This window comes from Panthera pardus, unplaced genomic scaffold, assembly GCF_024362965.1.
Source record: "Panthera pardus isolate Hobbes unplaced genomic scaffold, ASM2436296v1 HiC_scaffold_12, whole genome shotgun sequence".
Taxonomy (NCBI): Eukaryota; Metazoa; Chordata; class Mammalia; order Carnivora; family Felidae; genus Panthera; species Panthera pardus.
In genome coordinates, this window is record NW_026526677.1 from 53,406,043 (window position 1) to 53,425,303 (window position 19,261).

Here is a 19,261-nt window from a genome sequence, read left to right on the forward strand (position 1 = left end):
TCTATCTCCTTTAACTTTGATCGTAGCTTGGCCTTTAATTTAAAAAGATGGTTTTTACTTAGCTTATGCCTATGCGTATGACAACAAAACATCTCATCTCTTCCCCTTTTCTTTATGAGTTTTAGGCTACAAGATGGAATAAACATCGTTCCAGAAAAAAAGCTAAGATCCTGAGTCTTTTGTAATGAGGAAGAGGAATTGCCTTAGGTTCCAGGCACTCCTGACTGTCCCACCTAACAGACCACTAGGTCTCTGCAAAAATCTGCACTCTCCTTCCCTTGAAATTTGATTGTACACGATTGCATGTGGCTAGACATTTTTACATTTTTCCTTGCAGTTAGGTATGGCCAGATGGCTATTCTCAGCAACAGAAAGTGAGCAGAAATTACGAATCCCGTATATAACTGAAAAATTTAAGAAGCAAACTGCCTGTCCAGGCTTTTTTACCCTTCTGCTGGCTTGATGCTTATGACAATACTGTCCTTGGGGATGGCAGAGACTCAGGAGGAAGAAAGCTTGGTGCATGAAACTCACATGAAACAGTGCCACACAGCACTAATTACACTCGTGTTTGATTTTTATAAGAAATAAATGTCTTTAGTGTTTGATCCTAAGTTACGTGTTTGGATTTACTTTTCACAGCAGGTTTGTCCTGCTGTGCCCAAAATGTCAAGGCCAGTAGGCCTCTGCCCAGATTTCCCCAGGAGTCAGGGCTGCAAACTCATTCCTCCAAATCTCAAATTGGACAACCTTCCCCAGACCTCACCGACACAATCCCAGCTAGTACTATGTGTTTCCTTATTGTCTACGGTCATTCATGGAACACTTCTGCTGGCAGACGGCAGCTGGGCTAACTCCTTTTTCCTGAAATTTATTTCCTGGGAAACTAAGTGAGAAGGGAGCAATCACTCAGGCCGATTCCTTTTTATCATTTGTCATCCGTGAACACCCACCAGCTCTGTGGACAACCATTTGCCGGCTCTATCTCCTTTCACATTTCTTCCAAGTGAAATGGAAATCAGGATGAAGAGTGTGCACTTGGCCTCTGGTCTCCCGCAAATTTCATCTCTCAAGTAAAACCCTGCCCTACAGCAAGCCATTATTGAGCTCTGATTATATCCTGTACTTCATCTCCCCCCAGACACCAGAGCTGAGCCTGAGGATGAACTTGTTAGGATTTCCTCAAACCATGAAAGAACTACAAAAGTCCAGCAGACTGATGGCTAAAGACAGGGACCAGACTAGGCAGTCATATTCTCTGGCCATGATCCCTTGCTACGATTTCCCACATTGTAAATATCTAGATATGTTGAGATCTTCTCTCTGCCATTACCTTCTTCTACAAAAATGCCTCAGAGGGGCAGGAGGTCTGTGTAGAGATGAACATATCTGCCTACACAAGGCCCCCATAGGGATAGAAATTGCATTACAATAAGATCTATTCAATAGAAAAGCTACGTGAGCCACATATGTAACTTTAAATTTTCTAGCATTTACATCAAAAAAGTGGAATGAAACCGGTGTAGTTAACATATACTTATTTAATCCCGTATATGCAAAATATTATCATTGCAATCTACAATAGAAAAGTTGTAAGATACCTTACATTTTTTTAAAACTAAGTCATTGGGGCACATGGGTGGCTCAACCAGGTAAGCATCCGACTCTTGATTTCGGCTCAGGTCATGATCTCGCAGTTCATGAGATTGAGCCCCATGTGAGGCTCTGAGCTGAAAGCACAAAGCCTGGCTAGGATTCTCTTTCTGACTCTCACCTACTCTCTGTCTCTCTAAATAAATGAATATAAAAAAATAAACTAAGTCCTCAAAACCAGGTGTGCATTTTACATGTACAGCAGACTTCAATTCAGAATAGTAATACTTGAAGTGCTCAATAGCCACTGGTAGCTCTTGGCTACCATATTGGACAGCTCTAGCTAACTTCTGTTTCCACTCTCACATCCACCTCATAATTTCTTGTACAGCTGGCTCAAAAGCATATAGCACCTCTGCCAAAGTCATAGCAGCTCATTCACAAAGCTGTTCACATTTGAGCATAAAGAAAGGGGGTAAAGCTGGAAAAAATCATTCTCTTCCTTAAAATTCTTTAGATTATTTTCTTTGTATGTTTCCTCCCATTCTGGGAGAAAAACTTGTTTTGGATTTATCATTTTCTTCTCTCCTTTTTCTACTTCAATGAATTTGGGAGATTTGTTTTAAATTTTCAAACACTACGTTTAAAATTTTAAATCCATGAAGGTTGTAGTAAAAACTGAAGTTAAAATTTCTTTCTTTGAATTTAAATCCATCAAAATTAACATTATAATGGTTTTTAGCACTCAATCCTATATATACTTACACAAAAATACAATACTTTGTTCATTTGTTGCATTTTATAAAACCTGACAATGATGTTATAAGAATGTAACATTACAGGTCAATTTCTTTCATAAACAGAGATGGGAATGTAACCTAAACAATGTATTAGCAAAAATAAATCCAGTATCGCATGTGAAGAATAATAGTGATTTATTTCAGGACTTTGTGTTGCATTTAAAAATGGAAACAAATCAGTGTACTCCAATAACAGAATAAAAATGACACAAGAAATCTCCATCTTATAGACAGTATCTGTTGAAATTCAATTTTCCATTCAATATTTAAAAAATATAGAAAATAGAACAGAACTTCCTAAAAATTTGATCCCATGAATCAACAACAACAAAAAGAACTCCATCAAATATCATGCTTAATGGTAACATGTTGACAGCTACCCCCCACCCATCCAAAGGTCTGTAATTAACTAGTCAGGGATGTTCACTATCACCTCTGGTTATAGTCTAGCATTGAGTACATGTTCAAAGTGAAAGGCGTGAGAGTGCAGGAATACAGAAGTTCAGAAAAGAGAGACTGAGGTACAGATGGACCTCAGACTAGAGGGTACTGCTCAGGTGTGAGTGGAGATGGCAGAATGTTCAAGAGCTTGGGCGGCGCAGGGTCATCGGGACCACACAGTTGCAGGGATTAAAATATGGAGAAAGGGTGCTAGGAAAGTAATATTTAGAGAAGGTGTAGATGGGAAAGCCATGGTTCGTGACATTATAAAAGGAGACAGTGCCAGCCTCGTAGTCTAAGAAAATCCCAACCCGGCGAGGGGGCACCATCATAGAGAGGAGCAGGGAAGTGGAAGATTCTTCATAGGCTCTATATTCATGTTTATGATGTAGCCCAATCACCCAGTATCCACTTTGAGGTTGATATCTGGAGTAAACATTTCGATTATTCGTAAACTGGTTGAAACAGTACGTGGGTTCCGCTGAATTACTGCACACCCCCAGGATCCAGTCAGTCTTCTTGGCCACATCTACCTCCCAGTAGTGTTTCCCAGAGGAGAAATGTTGGGAGCCCAGGATACCACAGTCATAATGCTCTTCCAGGTAAGACCCAGGCAGCGTGGCACCCACAAATCTCACTTGTCTCCGGTTTTTAGACATGACAAGATTTAAGTTAGCCGTGTGTGGATTCAGAGTCACGTCCACTGTGGGAAAAGATACAACATCAGCAGGGAAGGATAGGTACGTGGGTCTTAAGACACTGAGAAGAGGAAACACAGAAGTGGAGGAATTGGAACTACATGGGGGTATGGAGGGATGGTATTAACACTTCGTGCCTTAGAGTATGTGGGTATGTCAGAGTAGGGGGGGAGCATGTGAAAGAGAATAAGGACATGTTGCTCAAAGATGCCATGCTGGCTACTTACCCCAGTAGCTCTGGACATCCGTCAGTTCTGTAATGATAATCAGAGTCAATCATGTTGCACAGAACGGACAGTCTCAGGTCTGCTGTCTCCCCATCATGGATTGATGGGGGAGGCAGGGACTTCTGTAAGGATGCAAGTTGGCCATCTCATTCCTCCTTAAATATGAACAGTTATCTTTTGCAGCATGCTATGTCCCTCCCTCTCTGACCTCTCTCTGCACCACTCTCCCCAAATATCAACTCTTCGCTCTATTCTATTTATTGCTTGGGCTACAATAATTCCACATCCAAAAGCTGTCCCCTGAATCTCCTCACCTCTAAACACTCGCAGCATCCTTTTCAGATCTGGGACTCGAAACATACTCTTCAGCTTGGTGGGCAGAGCTTCTGGCTTCTTTAGGGTCCAGAACTCACTTCTAGAGAGAAGAGACCTTATGAATCTCCTGCACTGCTGCCCTTGGGTTCTTCCAACACCCGTCTCCCTCATCTCCCAGGTCCCTGGGAGAACTTCAACATTCTTTCTTGAAGAAAATTAGCATAACTCAGCAAAGAGCCCTAGCACGGGAACCAAAGACCTGGACTAGAAACTAGCTTCTCAGCATCTGTGTAAACTATGATACGATCTAACCCTTCAAAGCCTCATTTTGGTTGGTTTTGTTGTTTTGTAAAATACAATCATTTTCCCTTCTCTCTCTACATCTTAAGATTATATAAAATTAAATAAAATAGTGACTGGGAAATCCTTCGCTTCCTCTAAACAAGATACAAAATGCTTACAAGTGCCACCTCAGAGGGTCTACTACAAGGGGCTGTGTTGAAGGGAGACTGCCAGGAACCTGCTGCCAGGGCTCTGAGAGTATTGAGTAAAGGGCTTCTTCTGAAGACTGAGTTTAGGCCTTAGGGTCTCCCAGAGGCCTAGGGAGAAAGGCCTTCAAAAAGAGGCCTGTCTCTAGGAATATTACGCCAGTTGGAGAAAGGAGACATCTCCAAACTGAGAGTGAAGACTTCAGAAAGGACAACAGTCTCCATATTTCATGTGTCTGTGAGGAGCGTAAAGGTACCAGGTGTGTGGACAACCTTAGCCGTCATCTTGATGGATGAAATTCTAGAGTATGTGATAGAGAAGTGAACAGCTTTTGTTCCAGGCCTAAAACAACTCTTCTCAAGATTTCACATCTATGTTTTTATTGGAATTGAGAAAAATGGAAGTCTGAGGAGAAATAGGTAGCAAGGCAGGACTGTTCTAAAGCTAAGGGAGAAAGGGAAATTGAAGGCAGATGCCCCAAGAACTGATTCTTGGACCTTGGGAAACACAGATGGGAAATTTCCCTCTGATAAAAGACATGGACAAAGAAAATCCCTGTGTAGATTGAGGTAGCTATAAACTACTGGAATCAGGGCTGGAAGCAGGTAGAGCTTTGTGGCAAAAAGGTTCTATCATAGGATACTAGAAGAGTAAATGATACTGTAACCTTTTATTCTTAAGAACCACTGTCCCCAATTTGTGACATCCATCCCCACCCCATCACTCAAATTCTCCTACCATAGAAACCAGGTCATTCCCTTTAGTTCAGGGAACCCAAAAATCCTCATGATGAGCAGCTCAGGACATCATAGTCCTAAATCTCCCGTCTTGTGATTTTTCTTCTTTCCTTTTCCATTGACCACAAGATAATGCTATGGGTATCGGAACCTTTGTCAATCCAAGGGAACCACCCTGTATTCTCCTACACATACCTTTTCATGACATCACTCACATCCTAGGAAGGAAAGAGAAATTGTTAAGGCAAGGAGTTATAGGTCTTGTCCTCTAACACAGCCTCATCCATTCCTTATCCCATTCCCACAACCCCATGATATCACAGAAATAAAGATGGACCCAATATGGAGGCCACAAAGTGGAGATAAGAACTCAGAGTAGACTGTCCCTGAGCCTCTATGTAGGAATGTTGGGAGATGACTCAACTCATCAATAGCACCTTTATTTTGACAATAGTGTATGTGTGTGCGTGCGTGTGTGTAATGTTATATATGCACATCACCTATTAGCACTAGAGAATCTCACATGATTAAGTCATAATTTCTGTCCTTGAGATGCTTACATTCTAGTTGCTAAGGATACAAGAGTCTTAACTATGGTTATTTTTCAAACTTTGCCTCTTCTAGCCCTCTAAGCTATCCTTGCTGACTTCTTCCAGTTTTCTTGATTTTGACACACACATGTGTTGATTCCCAAATCTGAACTTCTGCTCAGATCACTCTCATCTGCACCAGCAAATGAGCCACCGACACCACAAACTCAAAATGTTTAAAGGAAAACTTACCTTTTCTGCAACCATGAGGTCTCGTATCTTTCATCTTCCTCAGTGTTACCAGCATCCATTTAGTCACCACATTTAGACAAAGAATCATCCTAAAAACTACCTTACATTCATCCTGACATCCCATCTTAGGCCAAGCCAGTCCATTTCATGCTGGCAACTTCTTTTAGCCACCTGGTCTTCACTGTCATCACTGCCACCTCCTGCCTCACTTGAGCAGAAATGCCTCATAGCCTCCCACTTGGTCTCCCTAACTTCTGCCTCGTTACCACAATGACTGAAAAAAAGGCCAACGGTTTCATCTATTTTCTCTGTGTCGGGGCTATCTTTAAACTGGCCTGCATGTGGGAAGCAGTGGAGATGGTGGATACATGTCAACTTATACCAAATACCCAAGGTTGTGTGGGCCCTAAGGCATGGCTGTACTGAGGAACCCAAATGGGCAAATCAGGGTGCCACTTCATGGCTCTTTTTCTTTTGTTAGTGTTATTCTCAGGGGTCATATTTTGAAACTTGAAAGCTGTGGGCTTGCAGCAGCTATCAAATCTTACTGCGCAGCAATGCCCCATAGATACAGAAAAGAGAAGAGGAATGTGTTTGTGCTGGACAAGCTCTAGAAAAACTGACTGTGAGACAGCACTCAAGTTAAGACGCCCCCTGGGCAAGTCATGCTAATGGGTGTGAGAGTATACACAGGTGCCTGGGCGAGCGACATACACTGATGATCCCTTTGCATGTACGGAGCAATTTTTACATCTTGAGGGGTCTGTGGAGAGGCAAGAATGGGAGCAGGGAGAAGGTCAGGGTAACCCAATGTCAAAGACGAAGCAAAAGGGTAAGAAGAATAAAATGAAGATGGAAAATCAGGAGGAGTGCATAAGAATGTCATAGTGACATTCTAGGAATGACCCCAGTAGTAGGGTGCAAGAATAGGCAATGATTATTCTACCACCAAAGGGAGAAGAGGAAAGCAAGTAGGCAAACAGAAAGTAAGGAACAGCCTGAAGGTTCCAGAAGGTTACAAAGTACATCCTGTCTCCACTTCATAGTCACCCTATTCACACTATGTAGAAAATACCTGCTCAGATTTCAACTTCAATTCAAGCTCCTGCACGAAACCTCTCCAGATTTGACACCTGGCACCCTCCCAATACACACATACGCTCACACACACACACCCCAGAGTCCAGTCTTCTCTGTGCCTTAAAAGGACCTGTTCGAACTTCTATCACAACACATTAAATGATTCTGCCCTAAGAAGACAGTAAAGCAAAGAAGGGTTGGTGATTACATACAGAACCTCTAAGTACTTGAGCTTTGTAGGTGTTTGCCGGGGACTAAGCTGGGTGAAAAGTACCTGACAAATCCCAAGTCAGCATCAGAGACAACAGGTGCCGAATGCCTACCTCTTCTCAACAGGAGAAGAGGCATTATGTGCCCCACAAGGGATATTTGGCAATATCTGGAGGATTTCTGGTTGTCAGAGCGGACAGGGGTGGGGGGTGGGGGGTGGAGCTACTGGCATCTAGTGGGTGGAGGCCAGGGATCCTGCTAAACATGTTACAATGCACAGAGCAGCCCCTCCCAGCAAAGAATTCCCAGCTCAAAATATCAATAGTGCCGAGATTCAGAAGTGCTGCTGTAGAACATCAATGGATATAACAGATCTTCTCCACTGTATCAAATAAAGTTTTGGACCTCAGTTTATACATAATAAGTAAAAATGAGACATTCCCCTAGCATTTGTACTTTAATTATTCCATTCTTTATCCATGACCTCTACACAGTTTAACAGGTAAAAGGCCCAAGTGGGCCAAACGAATTGTTTTCTTGCCCCCACCAGGTCATCAGTCCTGTGTAAGAAGGGAAGGAGAGTTAGTCTCCCTTTGCCTGGACCGTCAGATCAGGGGCTCCTTCACAAGTCTCACCTGCAGCAGCTCCATTGCCGACCCCTGACACCGAAGTTCCAGGTCTGAGATGAGCTCCCTCAGTGACTGGCTCTGCTGGTCCAGCTCATCCTCAGCCTCTTCTAAAATACTCAGCCCCTTCCTCTCTTCCTCCTCCAGCTTTTTCAACTGTCGCTGCTCTTCTTTGTCCAGGATGCTTCTCAACTTATTAAACTGTGTCTGGATCCTGTGTCTCTCAGGTTCCATCTGATTCTTTAGGAACATGCAAGAGGAAGAGGCTGCTAGTCTGTTGAGCTGAGGGTCTCCTCTCTGGAGCGGGGATGCGGGGCGGGGGGGGGGGGGTGGGTGTCAGGCTCAGGACTGCTCTTGGGGCCAGGTCTCACCAGGAGAGGGTAAATGGGGGAGGAAGTCCTGCAGAACCTGTTCTTCCCTTCTGTTCTCTTTTCAGCTCTTCCCAGACCATGAGCCCCAGGCTACCTTATCTAGGCCTCCTAGATATAGACTATGGCTCCTGGGTGAGGTCTAGATTCCAAGCTGCCTCCATGGCCTCCCATGCATCTGCATTGGCCTCTCCTTCCAATTCGGAGTACCAAGGTGGGAATGATCGGCCTGTGTGAGACCTGTCTTTCCAGCAGCTTTCAGAGCTTAGAACCATAGAACAAGGTCTGGAATCAGGAATTGGGGGCCACCAGTGGCCTTTCCTCTCCTATGTAACTATCTTCAAAAGCCTGAATTCCTTTCTGATGTATTCATTCTCTGACTCCTCCTTCCCCAACTCCACAGCAAGAACAATACCCTTGTTTGTAAGGGTCACAGTGAGGATGGGGCAAAGGGAAGTTCTTCCAGTCAAATGAGGGAACAGACAGGACCAGGGCTCCTTTGCCCTCGGTTCCTATGCCCTGCCCTGATTCCTGTCCCAGGACACCTTCAGGAAGAAATCTCTCTTACCTTCCAGGATGTCCTCTTCCCTATGATAACAGCTTTTAGTCTCTCGGCTTCCTGCTGCTCTTGCCTCAGCTTCCTCAGAGACTCCTGGAACTTCTCCTTAAAGAAACATCAGGTCAAGCAGGGTCAAGCGCTAGCTTGTCTCCGTGCCCAGAACAGAGTAAATGGGGAAGTGATTATGCTGACCTCAGAAGCCTATCCTGCTGGGGCTGAAGAACTGAGAAGGCCTGAGGATCTTTTATGTAGAGTGGATGCAGGCTGATTGTCTCTCCTCCCAGGGAAAAAACCTGCCCAAAGGACTTTCCTCTCATTGCTGCCATATTCCTCACACTTGATCCACCAAGGCCCCTAGCTGCGTCCCCCCTCCCCCCACATCATCCTCTGTTCATGCAGAGCAGGTCTTGAGCAAGAAAGAGATAAAGTTACCCTTGGGCAGTGAGGGCCTTTTCTAGGTTCATCCTCTAGGTAAACAGGAAAACTATAAAGAAATTAGGTTGCAGCATGAAGAAAAGTTACAATCTCCTGCCAAGGCCCCCTGCTCCTCCTGCCTTCCTGCCATGTGGGCTCCCACCTGGTACTCATGGGCAACCTCCTCCATGAGGACTGTGTGGTGACCACGGTGCTCCTGAGACCGCTCACAAAGCCAGCAGATGAGCTTCCCATCTTCCTTGCAGAAGAGCTGGAGTTTCTCTCCATGGTGTGCACAGAGACTCGCCTTCAGCTGCATCCCGGGGCCCAACACCACCTCTCTGAGTCTCTCTGCGATGTTGGCCAGGTGCCGATTCGGCCGCAGGTCCCCGGGCCGGTAGCCGGTCTGGCACACAGGACAGCTGCTTTCCCCTTCTTGGCCTATCACCCATTCTGTGCTGTTCCCCGTGATGCAGGCCTGACAGAAGCTGTGGCCACAGTCTATGCTCAGGGGTTCTGTCAGGAGCTCCAGGCAGATGGGGCAGGTCACCTCCTCTTGTATGTCCACCAGGACTGCTGAGGTCATTGTAGCTATTCTCCTGGCTCCCGCCCGCCTAGCTGAGATTTCTAAGACACCTCCTGCTCACAGATCCTGGGTAGATGGGCAAACAAAAAAGGGTCAGAGTAAGAAATGAGGGTGAATACTGGGTGGCCCAGTCAGCCAAGTGTCCAACTTGGGCTCAGGTCGCGATCTCACAGTTCATGAATTCGAGCCCCAAGTTGGGCTCTGTGCTGACAGCTCAGAGCCTGGAGTCTGCTTCGGATTCTGTATCTCCTTCTCTCTCTGCTCCTTACCCACTCATGCTCTGTCTCGCTCTCAAGTAGAAATAAACTTACAAAAAAGAAAGAAAGAAAGAAAGAAAGAAAGAAAGAAAGAAAGAAAGAAAGAAAGAAAGGAGGGTGATTAAAAGGATGTTGGGTATTCTGAACAAAGAGATCAGATACCTGGGGCAACAAGGGCTTCTTATCCTGGCTTCAGACATGTAATTTACCCCAACTCATACCAGACGTCAATTTGTGCTCTCAGTAGAGCAAGAATTATAATTTCCCTTTACTCCTACTGGATGGAGGGACCAACTGTGGCCCATGAGAAGTGGCCTTGTGTGAGCCACCATCTGTTTGTTCTCATCCACCAAAACATACCCTCGGTACTAAAAGCACCAAACAGGGGCTCCTGAGTGGCTCAGTTGGTTAAAAGCACCAAACACGCGGCTGCCTCGGGATGTGTGCACTTGCTGTTACTGCTTCACAGAAGACCGTTCACCCTGATATCCGCCTGACTCAGGGACTTCATTCCACACTCTGCTTTCATGCTCTCTTATCAGAAAAGTTGGCTCTGTCTACCAACTGAAGCACGGCCACTCTTATAAAAATCACTCTTCACATACTAACCTGCTTCATTGTTCTTTTTATCACCACTTAAATGTACATCTTTAATTGCCTGAATTCTCCCACTAGAATATAAGTGCTAGAGATCGGAGACTGTTTTTGTTCATTACTGTAGCTCAGAAATAGCAGTGCCTACACATAGATCCTCAACTTTATTTTTACATTTTAATTCCAGTATAGTTAACATACAGTGATATATTGGTTTCAAGTGTAAGGTCCTCAACTTTTGATGAATAAAAATCCAGAACCTCCTTTTTTCATGAGCTTTCTTGTGAGATTCATTTATTGCGAAGACACTTCCACCTTCTTACAGCTCTGTTCCATACAGAGCCCTTTCATCCCTCATGGTCACCTTCCCAGAAAAAACAAAAACACCAGCAATGACCACAATAACATGACGTAATATTTTTATAAAACTTTTATACCTAGCTGTGATTTAGAAATCACATTCCCCTGACTTCTTTAACCCTCATAGAAAAAACCCTGAATAAGTAAGTATTTTTGGCTCTTTGATAAAACAATAGAGACAGACACTAAGTGACATAATAAAATCAAACAGCTTATAAGTCATAGAGTTGGCAGAACTTAACATGTCCATAATCCTAGTCCAAGGCTCTGTCCTCAAAGTCAGAACTTTAAACAGATGTTCGGTGGTGAAGGTGGTAAAAATCAGACACAGACCCGGGGCTTTAGGGATGTGGAAATGAGAAAGGTCCTGCTTGATGAAGAAATTTCACCAGGGCCTGTCATAAATTTTGACAGGAGACTTAAGGGATGCATGTGTTGAGAGAGGAGAGGGGAAAGGTGGGGCTGTTGAGACCACGTGCCCTTCTAGTGTAGGACTAGTCCCCAGAGAAAGACCTAAGGAAGATGTATGAAGGGACAAAGAGGTCTTATGGCATTTCAGGCAAGCACTGAATCACTAATGGGATAGAAGTGTGTAAAAGTGGGAGGAAGGCAGGAATGAAGTCCTGATACATGCTGCAGCGTGAATGCCCTTGACAACATCAGGCCAGGTGAACGAAGCCACACACAAAAGATCACATATTATAGAATCCCATTTACACAAAAGGTCCAGAGTAGGTGAATCTTAGGCAGGGAAAATAGATTAGTTGCTGAGGGAGAAAGAATGGGGAGTTACTGCTCAGAGGTTTAGGGTTTCTTTATGAGGTGATGAAAATTCTGGAATTAGATAGTGGTGCTTATTGAATACATTTGTGACTATACCAAAAAATATGCCTTAAAAGGGTGAAATTCATGATATGAGAATTATATCTTAATAAACAAAGTGCATGAGAGGAAGAAAGAAGAGGAGGGGGCTTACCCATGACCTCCAGTGCAGAGTTCTCCCCGCCTCTCAGCTTGTATAAAAGGCATGTGATGGGAGAGTACTGGAAAGTCAAGCATGGTTCTATAGCTGCTGTGGGGAGATAATGATGAATGAAACAAATACTCCCCAAGGGCACATACTATTTAGACTCCCAGCAGGAAACAAATCTACTCTCGAAGACACAAAGATAGATAACCGTGATTAATGCAGACAAGTGTATATGAAATGTGTATGAAGGAAATAATTATCAATACCATTTTCTGATCACTTCTATGTGCTAGGCAATGGCTGAACTCTTTACAGATATTATATAAGCAATCCCCACAATAATCCTATCAGCCAATTAATTGACTCTATAGAGCCAATTAATAACATCTATTTTCTGAATGTGAAAAGTGAATTTCTTAAAAAGGTGTTTAACTACCAAAAGTCTCAGAGTGAATAAGTGACAAAGTAAAGATAACAATCCAGTTTTATGCAGCTTCAAATCTCAGGTTATTAATCAGAGACCCGCCTGGTCCTTCAAGGGAGAGAATGTTTTCTTCATGCTACCCACATCACCTGCAAGGGCACTCCGGTCATGAAGTGGCTCAGCTTGCTTCTGTCCATATCCTGACCAGCGCTGGTCTCACTTTTTGGCCACACTGCTTCAGGATGGAATCCCAGTTCTTCCTAGCATTTAAAAGCATCCAACAGGGGCGCCTGGGTGGCTCAGTCAGTTACGCGTCTGACTTCAGCACAGGTCATGATCTCACGGTGCATGGGTTTGAGCCCTGCACTGGGCTTTGGGCTGACAGCTCAGAGCTTGGAACCTGCTTCCGATTCTGTGTCTCCCTCCCTCTCTGCCCCTCCCCCACTCATGCTCTGTCTCTGTCTCAAAAATCAACAAATGTTAAAAAATAAATTAAAAAAAAAAGCATCCAACAGCTCTTTCTAAATTATCTACAGGCTCCTTCCCCAGCCCAACTCTGCTTCATTCCTGGCATTACATCTTGCAGACTCAGGCTGCCTCCTTTACCCTGGCAGTATAGGGCAGAAAAGAAGGCATTGGTACTAGAGTAACATGGACCCAGGTCTAAATCCTGAATTTATCAGTGTCTAGTTTTGGAACACTGGAATAATTCCTGATCTGAGATGTGGCTTCATCTTTCGTGCACTGCTGAAATCATTCCTCCCTTAGGAGTACAGTTGTGATAATTGTCTGAGCCAATGCAAAAACTAGTTATGGTTACACCTAAGCTGGCACTGCTCTCTGATCTTCTGGTGCTCTTACCTCTCACCACAAGGAAAAGGGCCTCTGGATATTTTTACTGGGGACAGAGCAAAGTCTGGTAGATAGATAGCCCTAAATAAGTATCTGTTACAAGAATTCATGAGGCACTTTCTTACCACTTGTCATATCTTCTTACTTCTTTTGGACCTACGATGAAAATCCACTATTGCCATTCATAACAAGATTTAATGAGATGGCATTTAAGGACAACATGAGAAAGCTCAGCCTGAGCCAGTTGCCTCTGTGTGCCTGGGGTAAGGGTCAGTTAAAAAAGCTAGAAGCTTCTCTAACTAGACAGCTAGAAATGCTAGAATTTACTCTAATTTTATTTCTTGCCTGTGCTGAATTAAGACAGATGTCCTTCTCATTGAAAAACACTATTTTATTCTCATTATTAGAAGTTTTCAGTTGTTATATTACTATTGTCTTAAATCACAAAGAGAATTTTTTAAAGACATCTTTCTTCTGCATGTATGTATGTATGTATGTATGTATGTATGTATGTATAGAGTGAGTGTGTGTGTTCTGGCATTTAATCACTTTCCTTGGAAGCCATTTGTCTGCTTGCCTAGCTGGAGCCTTGTCTGGGACATGAAAGAGCCAGTTCACAAATGCACTGCCTCGCTGAAAGCACACTAGCCCTGGGCTCCCAAATGTGACCTTCATGTACAGGATAGGCCACGGGGCATTTCTGCCTCCTGAAAGCAATGTAATGCAATAATAGCCAAGTCCTGGAAATAATCCATAAAACCATTAACTGGTAAATGAACACATTTTGGTATATCCATACAATGGCATATTACCAAACAATAAAATGGAATGGATACTTAACCGCAAGATATACTTCAAAAGCATTATATAAAGGGAAAGAAGCCAGATACCAAAGGTAAGTTTCTATATGATTCCATTTATATGAAATCTTAGAAAAAACAAAACTACAGTATACAAGTTGAAAACTGACTAGTGGATGCCAATGTCCAGGGGTGTAAGAAGGGGATTACTTGCAACGGGACACAAAAACTTTTGGGGGTGATGGAAATGCCCTTTATATAGGATTATGTTGGTGATTACCAATTGTCTACATATCAAAGCTCATAGAATTGTGTGCTTAAAGTTAACTTGATAGATGTAAATTAGAACTCATTAGAGCTGACAAAAACAGAAAGAAGAAATGTATTGAGAAAAATTGAAGGCGTGGCTTTCTATCTTTAAGCATAAATTAGAACTGAGCTGTCAAATATGGTAGCCACTTGAAGTGTGGCTAGTCAAAAATGAGATCTTTTAAATTTAAAATACACACCAGATTTCAAAGATTTTGTTAGAAAAAATAATCTAAAATGCAACATTAACTGTTTTTATATTGATTACTCATCCTAAAAATTGACACATTGAGTTAAATAAAATATATTAAAAAATCCGTTTCACCTGTTTCTTTTTAATGAGGCCACCAGAAAATTTAAAATTATACATGTGGTCCAATATTTCTATAGTTATTGTTCACCTAATGCAGTACTATAGATATTCAAGACAAAGATTTTTGAGCAGAAAAGATGATGTAAGAGTTGATGTCGCTTCTCAACGTGTATAAAGTTGAGGCTGCAGAAAAGAAGAAATTGTGAAGGAGGGGAGCACAGAGCTAGCATGTTTGAGTAACCCTTGCCCACATCCCTGCAGGCCTTTGACCACCCGCAGCAGCGGAGCGCAGCCCAGAGAGGACATAACAGGTCAATTCAGCCTCCCTTGGAGGCCGGTCTCAAGAGCAGTGTGGCCAGGCTGAGATGACAGCCCGGCCGTGTGAGTGCAGATCCCAGAGCCTGAGGTGCCTGAGTTCAGTGGGTCAAATTTGCAAATGAAAGAGGCCAAATTCATGACCAGGCAGAACTATTAAATCAGAAGCAGATGCCTGAAAAAGAAGGTCAGGTGGTCAGCTAACTATCAGCATTGGCATCCAATGGAACTCTTTATGCAGAATCTCAGCCTCACCCTGGCCAATTCAGTTTCTGCAATTCAATAAGATCCCCAGGTGATGCCTATACACAGACAGGAAGGCTTCAGAAGCACTGTTTTAGATAAGGGCGCTTCCTCCACAGGCAGATGCAACACAGGGGGCAAAGTGGCTAGAAAAGGGTGGGGAGAGGAAGAATCAGAGAAGGGCTGATATTTAGATCTGAAACATCGGAAAGAATGGAAGCTCACAATTCAGTATCAAAATGGCTGCAGAAAAAAAAAGCCAGTGACTGGGCAGGGAATAGTAAAGGTTAGCGCAGGCTGGGGGCTCACAATAAATTAGAAATAAGATGGTCAGGGCTGCCCACCCCCCCACTCCAGCTGGTAGGTCTACTGAAAAAGCAGCAAAAACCCAATCGGGTGGAAACTGCTTTCATAAGTGAGTTTAGTTTCTCATGCTTAGGGAATAACGGTATTTTTTTTTAACCTGGGTGTAGGGTTATTCTACTTTAACCTGTTATCTGGAATGGATTATCTAACAGGTGGCACTTGATAAATATTTGAATTGGAATATTATCTGCTTCACTTTTTTTTTAAATTTACATCGAAAGAATCTCTATCCCATGCGTTTCAGAAACTTGTAATAACTTTGCAAATTCTTAAAATATTGTCCTGCACAGGTTTTCTTCTTCTCCCTGAGTTTTAGATAATCCATTAACTGAGGGTTTTTTTTCTAAAGAATAGTTCATAAAATCCTTATTTTCCCCTTGCATTTGTGAATCCCACTTGAAATCCCAACTTTTAAAAACTCTTAAATTTTTAACTTTAGATGTTAGCCATATCCTTCTTTATTATTGTGCATTTTAACATATTGTGTTCCCCACTCTATTTATTCTTGCAAAAATCGTTTTAATTGTGGATTTTAGAATCTCAGCATTGAGTTTGTCAAGAATAATGACTTGATAATTTACTATTTGTAGTCGCCTATGTGTTTAAACCCTCAATAGTCACCCAAACTGTAGGGTACAAATATTTCTCTGTCCATTTTATAGATGGATGAAACCTAAACTCAAAAAGGTCAGGGTCGGAGGCAGAATTTGGACACAGGGGGTTCTCAAGCACACATTTCTGCCTCGATTAACTAATCAACGTTGTCACTAATTTGAATTCACTGAGTTGGGGTGAGGATGAAAAGAAATAACGATCAAGTCATCTATATCATGAGCTCGGAAAAGGAAGGGACTTCATGTCTTATACTGACTGCCCTGTCACCTCGGCCAGAAGTGACAGTAAGTGGCGCGTCACAGAAAGACAGACATCTCCCGGTGGCCGGCACGTCGAGAGAATGAGAAGCCGGAGAGGATCTGGCTGTGAGCAGCCCCGGGTGGTCAAGACTCTCCAAGTAGTTTTAAGGAGATTGGAGGGCCAGAGGGTGCGGGGCCTGCTCGGTTCCTCGACAGGCAGGGCTCCAGGGCCAGCCCCGCCTCCGAACGGACCCGCAGGTCTGGCGAGGGCGGAAGGCTCACCACCCCCCCCCAACCCCCTGGCGAGAGGTCAAGGCCTCCCGGGTGGAGGATGAGCGGTGTCACTTCCTGGGGCAGAGCGGCCGAGACGGGGGAGGGGGTGCTGACCTCAGAATCCACGCCGTCCCACGGTTTGCGCCCATTCCCGAACCCAAAACTTCCAGGGCTGCACCCCCCTTCCCCCGCATCCTTACCGCCCCCTAACACCACCCTTTACACAGACTACTCCCGGCTCCCAAGCCAGGGGTCGCCGGGCCTTCCGCGCTCCCTTGCCAAACTCGAGTCAACTCGAAACCGCAGAGGTCTCCGTCGCTCTGGTCCACCCGCGAAGTCCCCCCCGCACCCCAGCCTGCAGGGCGGGCGGGGCTCCCAGCGCCAGCGGGGACAGCGGTGGCTGGCCAGAAAGAGGACTTGCTCACTAACCTGGACTCTGGGTCTGGATCGGAGCCGAGGACTCGCAGGAGTGGCAGCCTCCACCCACCCCCGCCCAGAGACTCCGAGCCCAGAGGCGGGGCGAGGCGAGGGCCAGAGGTTGCTGATAGGGCCGGCGCGTCCCGCTGCGCGGGGCCCGCAATCCAGGGGTGTGGTGGCCGGGGCCCCAGCTGCCAGAGGGGGCGCTGTTCCGCTCACCTGGGAGCCGCGAGTCTGGGGCCTGGGAGAACACCTGAGCGCCAGAGAGGGCATTTGTGCATCGTCTTCACTTTACCGGAGTCTTCCGATCTCACGTCAGTGTTGAGTAACACTGATAATACACCCGTACGCTCTATTAATTAAATTGTCTGAATAAAAGAATCCAAACGTATACGTGTAGGTAAAGATAACCGCCTCGCACCATAATGGTATGCTTTGCAAAGACATCATTAAAAGGTATTAACTTAAAAACTGTATCTGCAATTTTAACCTATGTGACCCATGTACACTATGAGAGACGATGGATACGTGTATTTAGGTCCTTGTGAATACATGCAAAGCTTACGAAGACTGAGAGCTGTAGCTGTAAGGTTTCAATGGCACAGCAACTCTTAAGAAGAAAAGGAAGGGCAAACTTTTTGCCCCAAGAGAACTGAGGAGAGGAACCTGACTCGGTCTGGGAAAGAGGGTTGGGGGATGGGAGCCTGCAAGGAGGAGGGTGTCCAGATCGAAGTCAGGACAGGGGATTGGGCAACATGGCTTTTTTTCACTTGGCGTACTACTTCTAATGTTCATTCATGTTGTGCCATGTATGAGTACTTATTCCTTTGAGGGCTGAATAGTATTCCATGGCATGGATTTTCCACATTTTGTTTATCCATTCATCAGTGTTTAATTTTTTTCTTAAATGTCCATTTATTTTTTGAGAGAGAGACAGAGAGACAGACACAGAGGGTGAGTGGGGGAAGGGCAGAGAGAGAGAGGGAGACAGAATCCAAGCAGGCTTCAGACTCTGAGCTGTCAGCACAGAGCCCAACCCAGGCTCAAACTAAGGAGCAGTGAGATCATGACCTCAGCTGAAATCTAGAGTCAGATGCTGAACCAACTGAGCCACCCAGGCGCCCCAGTTCTTAGACATTTTAGACTGTTTCTATTATTTGGCTTTCATGAATAATGTGACTATGAATTTTCTTGTACAATTTTTTTTTTAACTTAGGCCTTTTGTTTTTCTTGGGTATATACCTAAGAATAGAATTGCCAGATCATGCATTTACTGTTTTGAGAACCTTCCAGATTGTTTGTCAGCACCATTTTACATTCCCACCAGCAGTGTAAGAGGATTCTAATTTCTCCATATCCTTGCCAGTATTTCTTATACTCATCTTAGTCTTTTATAGTCATCTTAGTGGGTGTGCAGTGGTATCTCATTGGTATTTTAGTTTGCATTTCCCTAAGGATTAATGGTGGTAAGCATTTTTTCATACACTTTACTATCATTGGCATATCTTCTTTGGAGAAGTGTCTATTCAGATCCTTGGCCTATTTTTTTTTAATGGGTTGTCATTTTATTATTAAGAGTTCTTTATATATTCTAGATTCAAGTCCTTTATGAATTCTGATTCATAAGTATTATTTCCCATGCTAAGGATTGTCTTTTCATTTTCTTGATTGCATTCTTTAGAAAAACAAGTTTTGAATTTTGATGAAACTCCTTTTTTGTCACTTATACTTTTATTGTCATTCCTGTGAAGGCATTACCTAATCCAAGGTCATGAAAAATTATTCCTATATATTTTTTAAAAACTTTTATAATTTAGGGGTGCCTGAGTGGCTCAGTTGGTTAGGCATCCAACTTCAGCTCAGGTCTCGTGAGTTGGAGCCCTGCGTTGGATTCTGTGCAGACAGCTCAGAGCCTGAAGCCTGCTTCATATTCTATTTCCATCTCTCTGCCCCTCCCCTGCTTGCACTCTGTCTCTCTCAAATATAGAA

At 44.0% G+C, this 19,261-nt stretch overlaps 1 protein-coding gene across 5 annotated transcripts; it reads right to left on the reverse strand.

The window, feature by feature from the left end:
- Positions 1 to 2,506: 2,506 nt before the first annotated feature.
- On the reverse strand, positions 2,507 to 17,416 carry TRIM6 (tripartite motif containing 6). 5 transcript variants are annotated; one of them, XM_019438040.2, is made up of 8 exons: positions 17,285 to 17,416; positions 9,503 to 9,991; positions 8,935 to 9,027; positions 8,008 to 8,238; positions 5,496 to 5,518; positions 4,074 to 4,174; positions 3,760 to 3,786; positions 2,507 to 3,537 (listed from the first exon to the last, which is right to left on the reverse strand). In XM_019438040.2, exons 2-8 carry the CDS (start codon positions 9,923 to 9,925, stop codon positions 2,975 to 2,977), a joined length of 1,461 nt encoding a protein of 486 aa, XP_019293585.1. In that variant the 5' UTR covers positions 9,926 to 9,991; positions 17,285 to 17,416; the 3' UTR covers positions 2,507 to 2,974. The 5 variants fall into 5 exon arrangements, with proteins under 5 accessions (XP_019293585.1, XP_019293586.1, XP_019293584.1 ...); XM_019438041.2 differs by having other exon boundaries at positions 4,074 to 4,171; positions 8,935 to 9,030; XM_019438039.2 differs by having other exon boundaries at positions 8,935 to 9,030.
- Positions 17,417 to 19,261: the final 1,845 nt, after the last annotated feature.